At 38.6% G+C, this 21781-nt stretch overlaps 1 protein-coding gene across 1 annotated transcript; it reads right to left on the reverse strand.

Annotated features, from left to right (window-relative positions):
• Positions 1-594: 594 nt before the first annotated feature.
• Positions 595-19380, reverse strand: RAB4A (RAB4A, member RAS oncogene family). The gene is made up of 8 exons (XM_014875153.2): positions 19228-19380; positions 10506-10586; positions 9244-9358; positions 7992-8054; positions 6639-6793; positions 5663-5758; positions 4026-4186; positions 595-2775 (listed from the first exon to the last, which is right to left on the reverse strand). The coding sequence occupies exons 1-7, from the start codon at positions 19256-19258 to the stop codon at positions 4071-4073; spliced, it is 657 nt and encodes a 218-aa protein (XP_014730639.1). The 5' UTR covers positions 19259-19380; the 3' UTR covers positions 595-2775; positions 4026-4070.
• Positions 19381-21781: the final 2401 nt, after the last annotated feature.

A 21781-nucleotide genomic window follows, 5' to 3' on the forward strand; every position in this document is an offset into this window, starting at 1 on the left:
GAACTTAAGATTAGAGTTACCATTCCAGCCTCTTATGTTCCTCTTGTAACTCTGAGATTCTCAACATCCTTTTCCAACTCAAATCACTTTTTTCTCCCTACTATGATAAGAAAAAACCCAGCTCTATTAGCTATCTGAAATGCTATGCCTTTGAGAATATAAATGTAAAGCTTTGGATGGAAAAGGATAACAGAGAAAAAACAGGAAGCTGTATCACTAATAACATGTATACTCATGCAAACAGGAAAAATTAAGCTTTTAAAAGCTGGCTGCACTGAAGTTCTCTATGCTATGGGTTCTTCAGTAAAGGAATGAGACTATTTTTACTCTGAATTTATAATGTATTTCTTGAGATTTTTATAGCGTTGATTCTTCCAGTACATAAAATCTAATGGAAATGAGGTGCACAGTCTAATCAGGTTTTTCTATGGCATTCACTTTTTATAGGTCTTAAGGGAACTCTTGAGCCATACTGCATACCTATTTGAATACAAAGAATGGATAAGATGAGGCAACTGTGAATTCTGTGTGAGTTGCTGAATAGTCATGTTATCGACTTCACTTAACGGACAAAACTTGCACAAGTAAACAGGATTTGCTGGAAGAAAATCAAGGAAGAATCTTTATTTGGTGCTAGATACAAGCATTAAATGAAATAGTGTAGGCCAATAGACTCATTAAAAGGCAAGACACAGGCTTTAATAAGACATTTAAATTTCTTAATGGGCTGAACAGCTAAAGCTCCACATCTAATGAAACCTCAGATATAGGTACCTGGTGGTATTTCATGTAAAACTCCCACCACTCTTGCTTTGGTAAAGTAAGAATTTTACCCTAGAAACATACATAGCCTATTTATGACTTACTGTTCAGGTGAGCTAGGTTTGATTTGCTGTGTCAACTATAATGCTAAAGGAAATCTGCTCCAGGGCTGATATTGGCATGATGTTTATTTTTAGAAATAAAAGACCCTCAGAGGAGCAATAGTAAACAATAAGAGTTTGCACTGCTGAGAGCTATTGCTTCCAACAGTATTTCTCTAAGGAGTTGCAATTTTAGAAAATTTTTTTAGAATGTCAGCAAAATATGCAGCATAAAAGGCTGAGATACTACAAAACATGCACATTAACCAGGTTAATGTGTATACAGTGAGAGTATACATTAGAAAATGGTAAAAAAATGTCCAAACTCATTATAATGACACTATTCTTTCCTTCCAGAGAGGAAGGAGACAGCTTTAAGACAGTTACTGAAAGAATAAAATTGCTTACTGCTTTTTAAACCAGAGACACTTGACCAAAATGATCGTAAGAACCAAGTATAAAAGAGGCCTTGTATGTAAAAGAGACAGAAAGAAGTAGAAGAAAATCCCTGTGAAACCCCTGAAATTTCTATTTATAAGCAACAGTCCTCTCCTCCTTCCAACTGCTTCTGTAATATGGGAAAGAGGTTTTGATCAATAGCCAACACCTCTTCCACCACTCTAACAGTGCCAGGAGAGCAACCTTTAGTTCTGCTTGTGCTGTGTCAGTGCTCAGCTTTTGTCCTGATTGGGTTGTGGAATGGTGTGTGGTGGAACAGACTACCCAGTACCACATCTTTTCCCAGCATTCCAGAACTGGTTTGCGGTTTTGGAACCAACACTCTCTGCAGCTCTGGCAGATAACATGTCCCAGTTAATAACTGGCTATGTGGACTGGTGGAGGAGACAGCTCCATCCAACGTCCTACTCCAGAGATCTGGTAAGCATTTTGCAGTTCTGACAGCCAAACTGAACTGAACAAGGATTAAGACAGGTAAGTTTCTTTGGAGTTCTCTGATGTTCTTGAAAATACAGTTATGCTGCTTCAAAAAACACTTCACACTCTTACCAGGAAGAGAATAGCATTGGGAATAATTGTTATCAGTTCTGCAACAAATCCAATCCTAAATACAACAATCAGAGAGGAGTGACATAACATGAAAATTTTTGGACCCAACAGCCTTTTTAAACCTAAACCCAGGCTTTTCAAGTACAAAGCATGCTTAATTCCATTTAATTCAGAGATAACCTAAAGTGCATACTTTTCAGATAAGCATCCATTTGAACCAAAAATGTCAGGACAAAGGGAATAAACAGAACTCTAATTTCATGAAAGATGATATAGCTCAGTGTAGCATTCTTGCTCTGCTCTTGTGCTTTAACTTGCCTTTTCCAACTTGACATATCAGGATACAGAACTATGGGTCATAACCACACATTAAGAATTGATCCTGTCAACAGTTTGTTAGAATGTGGCAACTGAATAGGAAAAAATAAACCAACAACCTCTCACTGACAGTTGCCAGTGGTTTTATAACTCAGGTTGTAAATACAAACTATTATGCAACAAACAAACGTGACAAAGCCTACTTCAGTTAAATTCGTTTATACAATAAAAAAATAAAATATTAAACTGCTTATAGTGCAACATTCTAATAGCATACATAAGTATACCATGCTTTGTAAATTTACTGTTACATTATTTACAGTACATTGCAATGCTTTAAACTAGAGGTGAAAGAACAAAAACAGGTAATGGAAAACATTTACATACAGGTATGAGCCTTAATATTGTCCACAAACTATCCAGTTCACTTTGCAGACTTGTGTGTTGTGCATATTCCTGCTCCCTATCACAGGACACCTTTCTGTCAGCAGTGGTCAGCTCTGTCTTTAGATAGTGGAAAGATGTTTTTAAAAACTGCATAGCCTTCAAGCTTTTCTGTTTCTTCAAACACCATTTGCAAGGACAGCTGTAAAATATGTAAGAACTCCATTAATTATCCATATCTGATCAATCTGAAAACTGAGCTCTTGAAATAAGATCAATAAATATTCATTTCTGTAGAGTCATACAAAGCTGAACTAAATTAAAGCCTTTTTCTAGCAGTCTATTAGTTGAAGAATGGCATTTTATAGGAGGAAAGCAGTTCAAGGATTCCTATTCATTATTAAAACTCTGGGCTTTAATTTGGAGCTAAGCTCTTAGATCATAGGAAAAAATATCAGAATGTAGAATTATGTGTTGCCTTATTTAATGTTCCATGAAGCTTCTGCTGTGTGCACTGCTCAAGCTGATGAATGAATACAGTAAAAGTGATGCAGTAACTATGCCTGCAGTACTTGCTATCACTGTCCTTGTATTAGAGAAAAAAGGATTCATTATAGAAGAATAATTAACTGCACAGGGAGAAAAGACTGTCCTGAAAGCCACTGCATGCTGCAAGGAGTGATGTGAAATCCAGTGACTGTTGAGAAGTGTCTTAAGGACAACTGTTTATAAGAAAGACTAACCACTGAGCTGTTCCTAGGAGATTATGTGACTTTTATTTCTCTTCCCCTACAACTGCTAAAGGGAAAAATTCTTTCCTCATTTTCTCTGAACAACATCTTTAAAATAACTTTAGAACACTGCACACCTATTTCCTAGGCTGGAACAGCCCCAGAAGAACTACTTTGGATGGCAACACCGCTTAAGCAGCAAATACTGCTATTCTCTTGTTTACATTTCTGGTAATGGCAGACAGGAATCAGAATCACTTCAGAGTCCTTTTAAGTAGGGGCAAAAAAGTCAGTGGAAGTTTGAAATTCAGTGTTATCTTTAATTTTCAAATCTCAGTGTTTAACCCTCAGTTTCACACAAGACTTTTTAATAGCTTAGGACAAGATACTGTACCATACATTTTGTGAATGCTTACTTCTACTAATGTTTGTTTCCAATGCAACAGAACTGATTCACTTTCTCTACAGTGCATTAGGCAGCTATTAGGCCTATAATGCATCTCAGGAATAGAGAATTTTAAAATGTTTTCCACAGCATTACTCAGAATAAGCTAAGATTTAGAAATACTTCAGTTCGCACTAGTCTCCCCAGCAGATGTGCATTACTTCAAGCGATTCTCTGTAACTTTACAGGCTAACTGTGAAAAAGCCAAGCACCCAATACAGTACATTCATGAAATATGCTAATTTGCCCACCACCCCAAGATTTTTGTAGCCTTACCTTCTGTATCTAAAGTAAGTATTTGGGATCTTGTGTTTTGTTTCTCTAACACCCACATTCTTGAGCACTTTGTGCTTGTGCTCTGCGTGGTGACCTCAGCTGTCTCAAGGCAGCATCTCCATACTGAATACCTGAGCCCATTCTTTCTGGATCCAGTTCTCCTGATGAGAAACACAAAGGTCACAAGAACATAGATCATGTGCAAATAATATATTCCAAATTAACCATAAACATTAGATTTTAAAAAAATGCATAATTATATTCTGATCTATTTATGGAGAGATTATCTCAATTCTCAATTTCAAATCTGAATCATTTTACCCTCTAATTTAACCATATGCCCTTGATCATGATGACAAAGCAATTTGCCCCAGAGTTAGGCCACAAACAAGAAATGCATGTGCACTACTTTGAACAAAAGAAAGGTCTAAAATGTTTTTTGCAAATACAGTTAAAAACTTCCTGCTTTCAGAGGCTCATAAGCAAAGAAAATAGTACTGTAGATACCAAGCCAAACAAAAATGAATCAATCTGATAAAAGGATTCCAAAAAGAACTGCCCCCCAGGGAAAACGATCAACCTTTCCAACTTCTGGTATCCATTTCTGCCTACTTCATACCCTCTGCCTTCAGAACTTTTCTTATGGCTGTATGGTGGTGTGGCCAAGAGAGACTTCCCTAAGCTCCTTACAGTCTCCATTTTCACATGATTCAATGGATGTGTGCTGGCACAGAAAAAGTCAGGAGCAGTTCACAGAAAATAATACTTAATTCTGTGGTAGCAGCGCCTCTTTAAAGCAGTCATCAAACTACAGTATCATGAGAAACCAGCTATACATTGTTTTTTCATTTGGGTTTTGGGTGTGTTTAGGTTCGTTTTGTTTGTTTGTTTGTTTAAAATGAAAGTTGCTGTTTGGCATTGACTTGATGCAGTAATCAAAAACTTCCTATGAAAATATCATATTATTTTCATCTAAAAATTTGTGTTTGGCATTGGAAACATGTAATTAGAATCCGAGACAGACTTTTCAATATGGCCAGTACTTAAAGCTATAAAGATAGCAAGCAGCTAGAAAAAGAGAAAAAATTGGAATGCAAATTAGCTGTAATGACATCTAACACACAGGAGCCTGTCTCCTGCAGAAACCTGCCCACTTGTGTTAAGAAGCTTCTGGTATATTTCTAGATCTGCAAAAGTAAAAATGATTTCAGCTGAGAGGCAGGAAGGTCACTTCTGAGAAACAGTTGCTAGGAAACATCCCTGAAATTTTTAGTATTACTGTTCATACTCTCTTGACTGTATTTCCTGTTACATATGAGAAGCAGAATTTAAAGTTATGACTGACTTGATATTAGGTTTTTGTTCTGGACTACAAAAACTGGCCAATGTCAGGCTCGGTATTTGTAGGGATACAGCAACCCACAGTTCCAACCCTTTTTGGATATACAGATCTCACTTAGACATCCATTCCTATTAAACTATATGAGAAGGAGCTATAAAACAAATATGTTGTTTTACCAAAATGAAATTATTTTTTTATTCTATTAGAGGACTTTGAATGGTGATATTTCCATGTGCACTTTTATTAGTTTTCAGGTAAAAGAAAAAAAATTTTATAAATATAAAGCTTAATTTACCTGATTCAATTTTATTGAGTATTTTCCTTGCACATTGTACAAAGGCCTCCTCAACATTTTCCCCCGTTAGAGCACTTGTCTCCAAGAACATCAGCTCTGCATTTGATATAAAAAAACATCATCAATATGAGTCTGGAATACCAAGTATAGTAATTCAAAGCATGAAATTTAGGAGCAATAAAAATACTTTTACAGTCAAAAAGCATGAAAAACTAACTTTTGATGGCAAAACCACAAAAAACATCCTCTAAAATTTACTTAGGGACCGTAGAAGACTAGAAACCAAAGATAACCCGGGCTGTGCATGCAAAACTGCGCTTGAAACCAAACTTCATACAGCTTCCTATTAATAGAGGTTATATGCAAAAGCCAATAACTAGAGTTGGTAGAAAGACTTTAACTGATTTATAAAACCAAACCCAGATTTTGCTGATGGCAGGACTGCAGCACAGAAGCTCAGACCAAGACTGGCATTAGCTGACACACAATCATGTCCTCAGACTGGAAATTCTGAGTATTACAGACCAGGTAATAGTTGTCTGGGTCCATGCCCTGCACTGGACTCAGTTTTCAATAAGTAAAACTCATTGCTTCAAACTGCAGCACACCCCATACAACTTTGTCTATTATCTACAGAGTCTTTAAGATGCTGAAAAATGGGAATTCATGTCCTTCGTTTCCTGCCTAGCTGTTTGGAGGCAAGACAACACCTGAAGTTGTATTACATTTCCTACAGAATATATCTCCACATCGAGGGTGCTCTTAAAGGAGCAGCTGTGAGTAGAAGAACCACTGGTAATGACACTTAAGTAGTACATGTAATTTTCAATGCAGGCACTACCTCTCTGGGCTTCAAGTACTGACAGAACTCTCTTCTGTAGACAGGGTACAAAGTACAGCCTAACTGCACAAAAATGTAAATGATTTGAAGTATTATGCTTCTTTGAATGTTACATGAAGGTTTTGTACTACTTACCATTTTCCTGTGCAAACCGGGATGCTTCTAAAAAAGTGACTTCACGATCTGCATCAAGATCCTTTTTGTTTCCACACAGTATTATCACAATATTTTGACTTGCTAACATTCTTGCATCCGTCAACCAATTAGTAAGTGCATTGTAGGTTTCCCGGCTGAGCAGGAAATAAAATCCTTTATTAGGACACACTCATTTCTCGTGAACAGATCACTGAACCAAAATGCCAACAGCAAATCTGTTTTTGTGGCAAACAAACTGCTGGTATCAGGCAAGGCACCTACACATCTCAGTGTGTCAGTGATGAACTGGGAAGAGTATCAAATTCCTTCATGAAATTATTTAAATGCTTGAATTTTAAAAAATCAAAATTAAATTAATCACACTATATAAACACAATTATAAAATACCATGTTAATGTGAAAAGCTAAAATTTTAAGCTCTTATATAGTTTCAACCTTTTGTGCATGACATTTTAGGATAACAGAATGAGATATTGTTCCAGCTGGAATTCAACCAATACCTAAATTACCAGTAGGATTGTAAGAATTTACAAGGCTTGTGTAGATGTGCATGCCTGAACTTTCACACTGGTGTGAGACCTACACTGCAGGCAGTCACCCTACACACACCACTTGCCGTTGTAGCAGTGGCCAGGGAGAAAGCTTTCAAGCAGTAAGACTGACAGATGACTCCAGCTGACCTTAAATACAGAACATAGATTTCAAAGCCTGCTGAGAGAACCCTTCACTCACAGAACAACAAGCAACAACCTAGTAAATCACTGTTAACCAACCCAAAACTCATCTGACTAATATCAGCCAATGGTGGCAGGAAAAATGTGAACATGTGTAATGGTAAGGTGTTTTATTGGCTGCTTAGAATATTGAAATATTGAAAGAGACAGATTAACAGAATTTTGGCCTACAGTTAAAGAATGTGTAGGCAGAGCTAGATTCTCCAGAGGATGATCTTCTATCCCAGCACACTAATGAGCAGTTTCCACAAGATAAGGGTGCACCACCTTGCTTAAGGGTGGCTGAAGTCTGCTCTTGTTTCTGTGGCAAGGCTTGCTGAGCCAGTGGCTACGCGTAGTCCACCATTATTAGATCGGCAACTAGGGGGCCAATCCCCACAAATTTGTGCAACCCTTTAGGATTGCTCACATGTGGCATTCACAATATCTCATGTAAGCGAGTTCCAAAGCTTAAGTATGCACTGAAACAGAAGTACTTATACTTACTTTCTTTTCTTCCTGCCCAATCTCAATTAGAGCATGAGGTACTTGGGGAGGAATCATTATGCATTAATTGGGTCTGTCAGTCTATGAGCAAAAGAGCTGCTGGCTTTCTTACCTGGTTATATCATAGACCAGCAAAGCACCTGCAGCCCCTCTGTAGTAACTCCTTGTTACAGACCTGAAATAGAATTACAATTATACATTTCTGTGGTGCCTTCACTGCTTAAAATCTGGGTTAATATAACACAATCTGCATTATGAAACAGAATTCTTACTTACATATTTAAAACAAAACATGTTTTTTAGACAATGTTATCAGCTGTGCAGCAGCAGACTAATTACAACTAGGATTTTGGTGAAACACTTTGATTAAATATAGCTGTACAAGGATTCTCAAAGTCCATTATGACCCACGTGGTGCTGAAGGTATACAAATCATCATAATACATGACCAGACACAGAACTGGAGGCTGATATCTGGCCAACACACTGAAGAGACCTCGTTAATGAAGACTACATATCACAGCCCAGCTTTATTTAGTCAGAAGTACATCCAAAGGACTTGTCTCATAGAAGACATTTACCTGGATTGCTGCCCATTACTCAGACTTCTACCATCATACTGACCTTTGTTAACCAACCCCTCTCCCAAAACAAGGAAAACCTCAGACACATACTCCATCCCTGCTAAAATATATAAAAAAAAAAGGATGTCCTATTTGATGGTGAATGCACCCAGGAATCCATTATAATTTTACTGAGTTTGATCTATGCCTCAGATGTAGAACACTGTTAAAATACAGCATTAAAAGTACACTGATTATTATAAGCTGACAAATTGGTTGCTTTTTCTCTAAGAAACTTAAGATATCTCAGTCTTCCTAGAGATACATTTATGCCAATGAATTTGACTGATTTTTTTCTTCTCTAATGAAACTGTATGTAATTATGCTGTGCAATTGTTTTCATGCATATTTTGACCAGCTTATAGCTTCCTGACATTTACTTATTCCAACCAATAGAAGGTCTTCTAAACATAGAGTTAAGTGCATACTCTTGGTTAAAAAACCATTATGAATTTGGCTGATGAGCAAGATTTTAGCCACCTATTCCACTCATATACCTTAACAGAAAACACCAAATGAAAGAAAGGGCAGAAACTCGGATCCTGCAATGCATTGCTGCTCAACCGAAGTTGATGGATCTGTGTCACTGTGTCCAGGTTGGAAGGTTAATGTGAAAAACAATTACAGACAAACAATTCCACTGACCAAAAAGCTTTGCCTACTTACAAGCAGAGATAAATAATATCCACCACCCACAGCAGCAATTATAATAACACTTAATAAAGTGGCTGAAAAGCGTACCTGAACCGCTCTTGTCCTGCTGTATCCCATATCTGCAATTTTACATATTTCCCACCAACATTTATGATCTTTGAACCGAATTCCACTCCTATGGTATGATTTGAGTCATCTTTGACTACAAAAATAGAAAGAAAACAAAAGTTATTTAAAGAATATTTAGAGTGAATAGTTTTTATATAAAACATATTAGGTATTATCAAAACTCCTCATTGTTCAAATCACAAACTTCCTGAACCATAAAATTCAGTGCTGGTCATAAGGCCACTGCCACCACACAGAAATGAATGCTCTTACAATTTTTGACAGTTCAATCAATTCAAACTTACTACTAGAAAGGCCTGCTTTAAATAATTTCCAGTTCACTTTCATAAGTAGCAAGATACTTTTTGTACACTTTTTCCAACTGTATTTTCTAATATTTTGATACCACTTAAAACTAAAATGAATGAGAATGCACACAGTCTTGACCATGAATATGCAACAGCCAATTCTTCTTTAATGCACAAAGTACTTGCTCTATGTATGCTGTTGACATCACAGAACCTCAGCAATTTACAGCTCCCCTTACTATAAGCAAGGGCTTGTTTCAAGTTCACTCAGAATCAAGCCATGTTCCTTAGTGCTCTTGCTCAAGAGATAAGGTGAATTACTCTTTGGCTGAGAAAGACAATAATCACCTTAGATTTACAAAAGTTTCTAAATGCACACTATTTTTGTTTAATCTCAATGCCAAATGTACAATCCATCAGAAACTTTTCTTTTATGTTATCTGCTCATCTCTGAGTAACATTCACAATTGAATCTCTATCAGTATTTATCACAGACCACAGTACTTAAAAAAAACAGAGTTACTATTTATTTTGAAAGATACTACAAGCTTTCTAAATCTACTCAAGCAATTCAACTTTTCTGTCATTATTTTTTCTAAAAGATTCAAGTCTCTACTGTGTATCTAGGGAATCTTGTAGTTGCAAATTATATCTCTCATATAAAGTAAGTCTGAATTTTCACCAACATTCAGTTATATTTATTTGAGAGTAACAGAAAATAATGCTCCATATTAGGCTTTAGATTAAAGACAAACAGTGAGCAAGAAGACTTTACAGCACTGTTCTGAACGTATTTCTTTACTAAAATCCTCACCTACACAAATAAGAGAATTAGGGGAGCTTCCATACCAATAACAGGTACTCATGTAGGCAGAGCCTTTACCTGTCGTTCAAGGCAGTGGAGAACTCTTACTGTCCTTCACACGTACTTACATTTCTTTTCAATAAATTGGTGTAGCAAACAGGATTTTCCAGTTCCAGCATTTCCTATGACCAAGAACTTAAACAGGAAATCTGAAGATTGAAAGAAAAAGGAAAATTGCTAAATTGTGGTATGGACTCACATTTTTGTTACAAGACCAAGCTCACAGGCATTGTATTCTCATGTAGGTGTTATTTAAGGGAATAGATGACAAAATTAGCAAAATAGCAATAAATCTGAAGAATTATCCAGTGTCTGCAATAGTGATGTTACACAGCAAGAACTAAGAATTCAGGCAAGAAAGACAAAACAGAAATAGCTGAATCTGAGTTCAGTTAAAATAGGCTAAATCACAGGTAAATGGTTGGCTTGTATTCCAGTAATGTGTTTTAAGAATGTGCAAGCTATTAACTATAGTCAACACAAATATATAATGATACAATTTCTCAAAATCTACAATTCCAGACAGAGGCGGTTGTTTTGGTTTGTTTGGTTTTTTGTTGGTTTAAAATTTACATTAATTTCAACTTCTCTATTAACAGTTTAATACTCATACTTTGTTTTTAATCCTCGTACAGCTGGGACAACCACAGTATTTCTCTGCAAAATTTAGAGGGAATAAATAGTTTTTTATTCTGGGATGCCTAGTTTCACATTTTCTCCACAAGTTAAATTAATATACATGTATTTCTGTTCCCTATTTATGAGCCATTTATATGAATGTTCATTGGTAATACACATTTTCAAGGTTTATGGCCCATTTCTATTGTTTCAACAGTTACATAAAATGTTTTAGTGCTACCACCACAAATCTCCTTTCAGTTTTGCTAAAGACCAAAGAAAGCTTCCCTGTTTTACTGCTTTCAAAAATGATAAACTGATTAGAAAGCTTACAACTGCTTCCCCTAATACACTGCCACCAAGGCAACCTTTACAGCTCATGCAAGAGTCCCTATTTATTTTTCTACCAGCAGCAGATTTTTCACTCTTTATTGCACAACTTCTCTAAGAAACAGAGCAGGTCCCGAGAAGACATCTGGTAAGCATGCAAGGAAAATTGTTAAGTTTGCAATAGTAACAAAAATAAAAACATTAATTTTGTGAGGAGTGTTCAAAGCTGTCAAGTGGGCTATGTGGGTATTGCCCCAGGGAATGGCAGAATAAAAAGAAAACTAAGTTATGCTAAGTAAGTCAAAGAACTGATAAAATCCTCTACCAGGACCTCATTTAAGTACTTAGCTTCAGAAATCGAATTTCAGATGCACACAAGTCTGTGTGCTCATTCCATTTCATGAAGGAGTTACTCCTTACGGTATATCATAAACACTCCCTAGCAAGGACAAAAACAACGAGCAAGTTTCGCAAATGATAAGAAGATTCCCACCGTTAAAAAGACAGGGCTATGAGTCCTGGAAATGCCTACTCTTCTTTCTCTTCACCTGTCTTTTGGATTTTATTCATATTTAAAATGAGGTGATTTTTTTACTAAAGATTTTTGCCTTTTTACATTTTGCCCTTCTTGTTTCAAATACTGTAGCAGGCTTGGAATAGATTCTGAAGTCTACCCATCTCAGAAGATGGCTGTTTCTTGCTCACAAATATGACCATTTACATGCTCAAGACTTTCTGTTCCAAAATACTCTCATTTGTCACGCCCCCATCCAACTGCTCATGCTTTCTGGATTAAAAAAAAATTCGATACAAAAAGGATTTTCCTTCAGGTTGTGAAAATTTTATGTTAACTCCTCTAAAGAAGGGCCCTTCATGTCATCTCAACTGCAAAACATGCTGAAGCAGAGAACCCTTCACTCTATTAAGTCTTCACTGTTAGTATGAAATTGTAGATATCCTAAATAGCACAAAGTGTTAGGTTAAGAAAAAATTCATTTCAAAGAAAGCCAAGTTTCAACTTTTATGGATCAAATATCACTGGTTAGCTGCCTTTTACACAATTCTGTATATTTAAACTACTCTCTGTGTGTGTATAATCTCACTGGTATAATATCACTTTTAGGGTACCTCAAAATGCAAGATATACACATAGACACAATTAAAATAATCTGTTTCTGATTCTGTCGTTTTTCCAAACATAAATCTGAAATCCAATTAAAACTGATTCTACTTTGTATCTGGTGAATGCTGTTTGTCAGATTTTCTCCTTAAAAACAATTATAAAATTCAAGTTTACCTCCCTTTTTTTCCCCACAGAAGACTCTTGTTATTGACAGTAGTACAACTACAAACCTAAACCAGGGAAAGACTAAAACCAAAACTCTATTCCCCCACTAATTTGCACTGTAACTGCAAGCACTGGTTGTCAAATGTGGCTCATGCAGGCATGTCTGTGCAACCCACAAACCCACTGAGCAGCGAATTTAACACACTGCTCCCTTCTGCACAGACAGGCTGCTGGCCAGTCAGGCCTTGGGACAACCAAGTCACTGCCAGAGATTGATCTGGAAGAGCACCAGAACAGCACAGTATTTTCCCCTGAGGTGTTTTAACTTGAGGTGCTTTATATTCTGCTCTGAAAGCAACAGTACTATTTGGTGATTTTATATTCATGTCTTTAAATTGATAATATATTCTAGCAGACTTCATAATAGACTCCTAATTCCTATCGAGATTCTATTGTGCTAGACAAAAGGGAATCTCTCCTACAAATAAATCACTCAGATGCCAGTTCAATGCCTGCTTACTTAGAAGACAAAAAATAAATTTTCATCTGACAAAGCAGCAAATGGGCTTTTTAAGATGAAACCTGAAACTAGTTACAATTCACTTTTTCCACAATATGAAAGTAAGAGAAATGTCTTTTAGTCCACTTCATAAAGTGAAAATGTCAGTCTAACAAAAAAGTTAAAACCTTTTTGCACCAGAGGCAGCAAGGTTTCCAAACACATGTAGACTCAAAGACACTGTTACACCCACAAATATAACCATGCTTCTATGATTTTAAACTCCAATTTTATGTAAATTATTCAAACTACCAAAAAGCTTTTAGACTTACATTATCAGTTTATCCGTGAGCACTAGATAACATGGTTCAGGAAATATGGAATACTCTGCATAATTAAATCAACTGCAAGGAAGGACTAGAAAAGGGCTTTGCCAATACCAAATGTTAAAAAAACCAAGATATAACAAACTTTTAAGTTCACAGCCTATCATATTAACAAATAGGGTAATACCAGGTAAGAACAGGGAGAACATTTTTCATCTTGTTCTTCTGCAACTTCTTTCTTAAAATGTCATTCTGTATAACAACTGGTACCACATCAACTACATTTTTATTACTTATTTTAGCACGTGATTTAGGACATGAAATGTTTTCATGTTGGAGTGTGAAAACAGAGGCCTCTCTGAGTTCCTCAGAGAGAGATCAAAATGCAGGGTTTGAATTAAAGCTTTTGGAGAAATTAAAATATATTAAGCCACATAGACATGAAATAGAGTTGTTACCTTTACATTTAAGTAAGTAGAAATATTATTAAGTTGCATAGATATGAAGTAGCCGTATAAATCTTAGTTTTAAGTAAGTAAAAATACATTTTAAGTGCCTTAAAGAGCAAAAGTCTTAGAATCTAGTGTAGGAAACAAGTTTCGAAAACAAGCTGCAATGAGAGCTCAAAAACATAGCTCTAGACATAATAAAAATGTAGTAGGAATCTTGCTTACATTCTTCAGATAGAACAGATAGGTTTTATGTGCAAATTACACATAAACTTTCGCATTACAGAATCAGAATTCTAGTAAGTTTAGAAGAAATGCTTCAGGTTCATGTTTTTAGCTCGTTGGGTAATTTGTAAATAAAAATCTGTGTATTGGAGTGAGAGCTAGCTTGCTCCCTCTCTTCCTCCACCATCATCATCACTACCACCACATGAAAGAAGAAGAGGAAGAACAAGAAAAGAACAGAAGAAAGGCCAGGGAGCATCTGCCTCCCGAGACTCTGCACCAGGCTGCAGCTTCTACCTCTTGTACCAGAGAGCTGCTTCTGCTTTAATGGGGACTTTATGGCCAGAAAGCTTTAACATGGACTTTATAGCCTTGGACTCTGCCTTTTGAGATGGATGTGCCTTTACAGTAAACAACTTTACAGCAATCAACAACTGCTTTTGAAGATATAAACCCATAAACAATCCCAACGGATTAAGCTGATTATGTACAGATTTATGTAAAATTTAGCACAGTTTGGAAGCAAAGAAGTTATATGAGATTGGGCAGATAGCTTCTTTTAGACCACCACTGTGGACTCAAACTTTATATATTCGTTCTTAGCAACTTCAGCAAATGCAACTGACATTCTAGTGTTTGCACTACTGCTTAATTGCTCTAGTTTTTCTTTTTGGTGTCTTCTTCCCAGAAGAGTTAGTTCACTTCATTTCATAGCTTTTTTTTTTTTCTCCAATTGACAAAGAAGTTCACAGCTCCAGCATTCCAGTCAGCTGCCAATGCTGTCACCCTAGAGAAACTCTTCTTTTGAATTCTGTTGTTCCTCCTTCATAGAAAAGTTGAAAAGCAACATCATTCAGATGTTAAAAATGCTTGCTGTCATGCTGGCTACTGAAAAGGTCTAGAAAAGTTAAAGCACTTTGCCTTTATATAAGATCGTCTTTATAATCTTTATAAGAAGGGATTTAGGATCAAAACTGAACTCTTTGCTAAAGGGAAAAAAGGTTACAAAATATGCACTACTGAAATAATGAGATGAAATGCAGCATAGCATGGCTGTTTAACGAAATAAGACATAAAGAATCAGCTTACTCCCCTCTGAGAGCTGCATGCATCACCTGATCCCAAACTGAGTAGGGGATACAGGAAAATAAAACTTATTTTCTAGCACAGGGAAAAATGAATAAAATTGTGGCTTCACCCTAAAGATAACCAGCAGCACAAGCTGCTAAACTACATAAATTAATCATGTCTTTTGTGTTTGTTTTTTTCTTTTGGGGGTGGTGGTGCAGTGTGAGCTGAGGGGAAAGAAGAGAGACAATTGTGGGCTTTGACTCAAGCACCAGCAAAAACAGATGGTTGATGTGGCAACCACCCCCAGACATCCAACCTCCTCCTTTCACTGAAGTCTGCTCTAGGCGAAGAAATAGTCAAGCAGCTTCTGAGATGCTGTAGCTTAGTCTTTAAAATGCAATGAGAACTACATTGTTTCCTTTACACTGCTAATACAGTAGGGTAGGGGAGAGACCAAATTATATCCCCAATCTCAGTATGAAATCCTCTCAACTCCTTGCTATAGAGCAGAATTTATATTCAATAATCCTGACCCTTTGGAAATTCTCTCATTCATGGTATAAGGCAGGAGGAAAGAGTGCTCTGAAGAATTCCTACTGGCACATCCTGCCTCTAAATGAGAGGAGGAGCTGTTCCCACTGCTTACTCCTTTCTCTAGCAGAAAGTTAACAAGATAAACAGGTAGAACAGATCAACCTGGCTCTATTCCAATCTGCAGAAAGAATGCTCCTAAGAGGGAAATTCTGCTTCCTTACAAGCAAAAGAGCTATGCTCTCTAAGAAATAAAATCAGATTTGAAACAAACTAAAGAGCAGGGTGATAAATGCAAATACCATCAGATAAATGGCAGGGGATGGGATGGCGAGAAAAGGATGAATCAAATCGTCCAGACCAAAAAGAATCCATTTTCAAATGGATGGAAAGACTATCCAATGACAGAGATTGGTAAATTTACGTGACCAGATTGGGATTTGTAGATGCTGGTGGAAAAAACTAAGGAGTGAAGAGATTTGACTTGAATCTTACACATTGCATTTATTAAATGCTTGTATAACTCCCATCTTCTTAACATTTGAATTCCAAAGGTTGTTTTGCATTGATTTATTAAGGATAAGTGACTTTCTGTCAGGCTGTATGTACCACCAAAAAAAAAAGAAAAGTATTTTTGCACTGGGAAGCAAACTAAAACATGCATGTGTTGTCATATGGCAATTATCTATAGAAAGGCCATTACATCTCAGAAAACTTGAGTTAAAAGAGTTTTCCTATGAATAAGAGATCTGTTTCCAAAGTTAAATGTCAAACTTCTAAAAGAATGACCCTTTTCTCCCAAAAGCAGCAGGAAAATGTCCTTTCTAAACCTAGTCTCAAAATTCATGGTGTTATCTAGTACTTGTGTTTTGTTTGGTTTTGGCACTTTCTACAGGAAATAAATTGAAAACACATAAGAATTGAATAGATATTGAATTGAATACATAAATAATTGAACAGATAAGAAAGCTAAGAACAGAAGATACACAGCTGATGTAATAGATCTGCAGGAGTGAAAATATGAATTGCAAGCAAAATCTAGTGTCAAGACTGAGAAATTGAAGAACTTTGTTTGAAAAGAGGGAAGAAAAAAGAATCTCAATAACGGACAGAAGGAGTTGTGGAAAGTGAGTGAACAGAAAGCCTGCAAAGAACACAGAATTTGACATGGAGGGAGAAACTAAGGGAGGAAAAAACCCAAGAGGCATGAAATGAACAGTGGTGGCCAGAGGAAAGGCTCTTTATTCCCTATGGATTGAGAAAAATATTGAAAAAAATAACCCCCCTTTCAACAGAAAGAGAAGTTGACACCTCACAGCAAAATTAAAGTCATATAAAAATCAGACAGGAAAATGACATTGGGAAGAAAAACACCAACCCAACCACCTGAGCCTATCTGTATGGGATAAAAAACTTGAGGTTACATAACTGGAATGGGTCATAATTCAGGTGACAAGAAAAATATAATTAATGACTAAGCATTTATAAGCCATAGGGATCCCAGGAGGGGGATACAGTGACCCCCTAGTCTCAGTCACCAGGGGGAAACTCAACTAATCCTTCTCCCATCCTCCATGGTCATTGTAACAGCTGGTCAGCAACACACCACTCTTTGTTAGGACAGTGAGCACATTAAACCCAGAGAGTTCATCAAGCATAGAAGATCCATAATTTAATTACATGGTACTGTTAACTTTGATCTGTCAATGGGGCTGTTACATACGTGGACAGGACACTGCAAAATTAGTTACTGACTACTGTTATGTAGAGATTGTAGAGCCATTAGTTAAATTTTATGCTATAACTTAGCTTTTATTCTTCTGTATTCTCTAGAACTTGACAATGAAGCATTCTAGCTCTGATTTTGTAGCCGGTGCGTGCGCATAGGACAAACACAGAAACTCCAAAAGCTAACATATCAAACAAGAATGAAACAAATAACAGGAACAACCTACAGCTACAACGCCCTTCCATTTCAAGGGCTATTTTTTTAGGATACCAAAATAATCAGAAAGTATTAACAACTCCAGTGGGCTTACTGTCCCTATTCTGCATCACTGGAACAACGTAAAAAATGTTTAAATGTCTTGGCTTAAGATACCAATCATCTATTTGCCTTCCCTAGTATTACAGCATCAAAGGAAGAGCACCACTGAAATGCTGTCATCTCTGGTTTTCTACCAACTCTTTTGCTCAGAGACCACCATAAGCATAGCCAAAGTGATCCCAGTTCTAGATCACAGGAGTACAGAGCATGAAGAATTTGATTAAACTCAAATATAGATGGACAAAGCACACCTCTCTGGTTTCTACATGCAAGTTTTACGTGTTTCTAGAACAGATCGACAAAAGAAGCAGGGTCTGAGTCTCCTAATGTCGACACTTCAAAGGCTGCCCCACACTCTTGCCTCGTTTTGCCCTGTAGTTCCGTGCATTTGCTGTACACTGAAGCAGGGACCAGTAGGACAGAACATCAAGCACTGATGATCACAGAAAATAAGAGGACTCACACAGTGGAAACAATCAGATCACTTGGCCTACTCCTGATGGCATCCCAGCCTCCAGAACAGTTTCCAGAGTTGTTTGGTCCAATTTTGCTTTAATTATTCAGTTATTCCGTATTCAATTCTGATCCTGCTCTCGCGAACTATGAATATGAACCTATTACATGGCTTTAGAATACGTTTATATGTACAACAGCATCTGTATATTGGAAAATATTTCAGAACAGTATGGTATGAAAAAGGTAGAAAAGAAATCTATTCAAAGCAGAATTCCAAGTAAAACGATAAAGAAAAGAAATTAGTACTATTCAGTTGCTTCTCATCTCCACCTATCCAGCAGTACCAGCTCTGCTTGCCTCTTTGACTCCTCACGTCTCTTTGATGCTTCCCAGCGGCGCACGGACACACCCTGTCAGTGCCTGCACTCCGACTTACTCCATCGGATGTTTTCCTACCATTAGCAGTCAGACACCCGAGCCAACACAGGGACATACGAACATACTCACCGACCTTTTTCCCCCCAACGCACTCTCACAGTCAACTCTTTTTCACGCCTGCACGTCTAAGACAACAGGACCGAAACCTTAACTCGACCCGCAGAAGCACCCACCATTTCCAAGTAAAGGAACGGGCAGCTTCTCCCAGCGGACATGCACTGCAAGTTTCCTTCTGGACTCCCCGGACCACAGCAAGCAGCGTCCAAGCCGGTCCCTGTTCACCCTGAAGGATAACTCGGAGCGCTCCCGCCGGGCGGGCCGGGCAGCCAAGGGCGGGGCAGGCGCTGGCAGCTCAGGGCAGCGGCGGCAGAGGGACCCGCCCGAGCCCGGGGAACCCTCACGTCAGACCCGCTCCTTCCCCGCTCTTCGGGGGGCACTGCCCGGCCCCGGGCCCGCTCCCTCGGCGGGGAGGTGGGAGAGTGGGATCCCCTCACCCCGCCCCCGGATCTTACCGTAGGTCTCGGACATGGCACTCTGCGACATCCCGGGAGGGGTGACCCCCGCCGCCGCTGCTCGCCGCCCGTCCCGCCCGCTGACGGCGGAGGGAACCGAACAGGCCCCGCCGCCCGGGCCCGGTTCGGTTCAGCCCAGCCCCGCCCCGCCCCGCGCCGCCGCGCAGGCGCGCCAGGACCCCGCGCGCAGGCACCTCCCCGCGCAGGCGCGGCTGCTCGCGGCTGCGGCCCCGCCCCCCGGAGGCCCCGCCCTCCAAACAAGGCGCACGTGCCGGGGCTGCTCCCGCCCCGCTCCCGCCCCTGGGAAGGCAGCGGCTGGACTGCGCTCCCAGCGCCTACGGTGGTGCCGGTGGGTGCCCGAGGTTGCCCGAGGTTGCCCGAATGCGGGCTCCTTATCCCGAGAGCGGTGCCAATTCATGCACCGGGGCGCTATTCCCGCAGCTCCCATCGTTTTACTCCATGTCGCGCCAAGTAGTGAGCTGGGCGGTGGCCCGCCAAAGGCTGGCTCCTCGGACACCAAAACGCTACGCCTTTTTTACATTTTAACAAACAAAGGTGGCAGCATCCCTTGGTTACAAACTACTTTTCTTTTAATTAGTGCTCAAACCCCTGTTTGCTCGTCATTCCTCTCCTTTCTCATGGTAATTATTCTGCAGGCGCAGTTCTGCTTTCCTTCCCAGTCTGGGGTCCGTTGTGAGTAGGTGCTCGATGAGTCGGTGGTCGGGATCTCCCACTGCCCGAATTACCTTTCCCCAGCTGCTGCTCAGTCCTCCTGACTTCACTCCTGGCGGCTGTCGTCTATCCTGGGATAGTCTTCCCTTTTCCTTATAATAAAAGATTAGCCGAGCATACAATGTTCGTAGTGCAATTGCTTAATCGTAACTGTGCAGCTATAGCTACTGATAACAACAAATAAAGTTGCAAAGTTTGCAACTTTAAGTCTGCAAATCTCCGGGGTCTCGGTGCCAACAGTGCCTGGCTTGTATTATTCTTTACTGGATATCTCAAGTCCCCTGCCAATCCTAGTTAGTCTGGCAGCAAAGGGCACTACAGCTCCCACCACAACAGCCTTTCCATCTATGCCATTCCTAAATGATACTTCCTGTGTATCCTCCACTTTCTCCTTTCTTTCAGTCCTTAAAAATATTCCTTTTATTTCCTCTTCTATTATTTCTGGCTTTGTTTTTTTTTTTTTTTTTTTTTTAATCTTGTTACTCACAGCTTCCCATCCTTTCCACTTCTCCTTCATCTCCCAAGCTGTAGGAAAAACTGCCTCTGCCTGTCCCAGCCACCTCCTTGCGAAGTCCTTAGCGGGTCAGAGGTCAGCTTTGTTTGAAGTTTCCATCTCTAATTCGTGGAACAACATGTGCTGAGCCAGCACCAAAAACCCCTCAGAGAATCTGCTGATTATTATTCTTGTTGTGGGTACATACAGACAAAGAAACTTGACACCGTTTACAAAAACCAACCCTTTAATGAGTACATATTATTAACAGTAATTGGAGGTTGTATAAACAGGTCCCCAAAGCTAGCACTGCCCTGGTGCACAAAGGATATTGAGGCTTAAAAATGTCACATGTGAACGTTTCTCTGGGGCATCTGCTCTCCAAAATGCTATGGAGAGCTGAAGAGCCTTCATATGAGCTGCACGGACCCCAGAATGTCACAGATGTGAGCTTTGTCTCTGAAAGCTGTCCCCCAAAATGGTACATTCTGAGGCTCAGGTTGGGCTTTAAAGAAATTTGGTCTAACATCAACAAATCCCTGATAGATGTTGGTTATTTTTGCTCAACCTCCCCGTCCCCACTCCCAGAAAACAAACCCAACAAATCATAAAACCCCCCACCAAACCCAAAAAACAAACTGAATGTTTTAACCAAAACAATCCCCAAAGATACTGAAGTAAACAGATTTTACTAGATTATTAAAAATATGTCATATTATATCCATGGTATGTGCGAGAACAAGGAGATTTAGACCTCTTGCACTGTATAAACTTTAGGTTAAAGGGTAAAGTAGTCTTGGTTTTTTATTCTGTGTATTTTGCAAGGTGACTTTGTTTTATGGAGTTTATATTTGATAAATGTATCATTGTGTTAATACCACATTCCTTTGCTTCCAGTCACTCCTGATAAGTTTACATGCACCTACCAATAAAGTACATTGAAGCTGTAAATGTTTCCATAAAAGCTATTAGTTTAGTAGTGAAGAGGAAGGTGGAGGTTGGAAGAATGTTAAAGCAAAGACAGGATAATGTGAGAGATGAATAGGATTTGGTGTTTTAGAAATTTTGCCTTGAAGAATAAATTAGAACAAATAGTAAAATTCAGAGATAATAAAGACTGCACTAGGCTAGAAAATATATGCTGACACCTCAGGCCTGTATGTTAATAAAACCATTCTTTCTGAGTAATAAACAATAACTAGCCAGCATTGGCCTTACCAGTGTCTATCTTAAATACAAAGGTGAAAAAAAACCCCAAAGCCAAATGTTTAATTCACTTGATTTATGATTTCTGTTGATTACATCTGTTAGAAACTTTTGGCTTATGTA

Source organism: Sturnus vulgaris, chromosome 3 (assembly GCF_052056855.1).
Source record: "Sturnus vulgaris isolate bStuVul1 chromosome 3, bStuVul1.hap1, whole genome shotgun sequence".
Taxonomy (NCBI): Eukaryota; Metazoa; Chordata; class Aves; order Passeriformes; family Sturnidae; genus Sturnus; species Sturnus vulgaris.

Bases quoted from the DNA above. Each gene is read 5' to 3' on its own strand.
- RAB4A (XM_014875153.2), bottom strand. From the start codon at position 19,258: ATGTCGCAGAGTGCCATGTCCGAGACCTACG. The intron at 10,587-19,227 runs GTAAGATCCGGG...TTCAATCTTCAG, and splicing joins TGCCATGTCCGAGACCTACG to ATTTCCTGTTTAAGTTCTTG. The intron at 8,055-9,243 runs GTACGCTTTTCA...ATTCTATTTCAG, and splicing joins GCAGGACAAGAGCGGTTCAG to GTCTGTAACAAGGAGTTACT.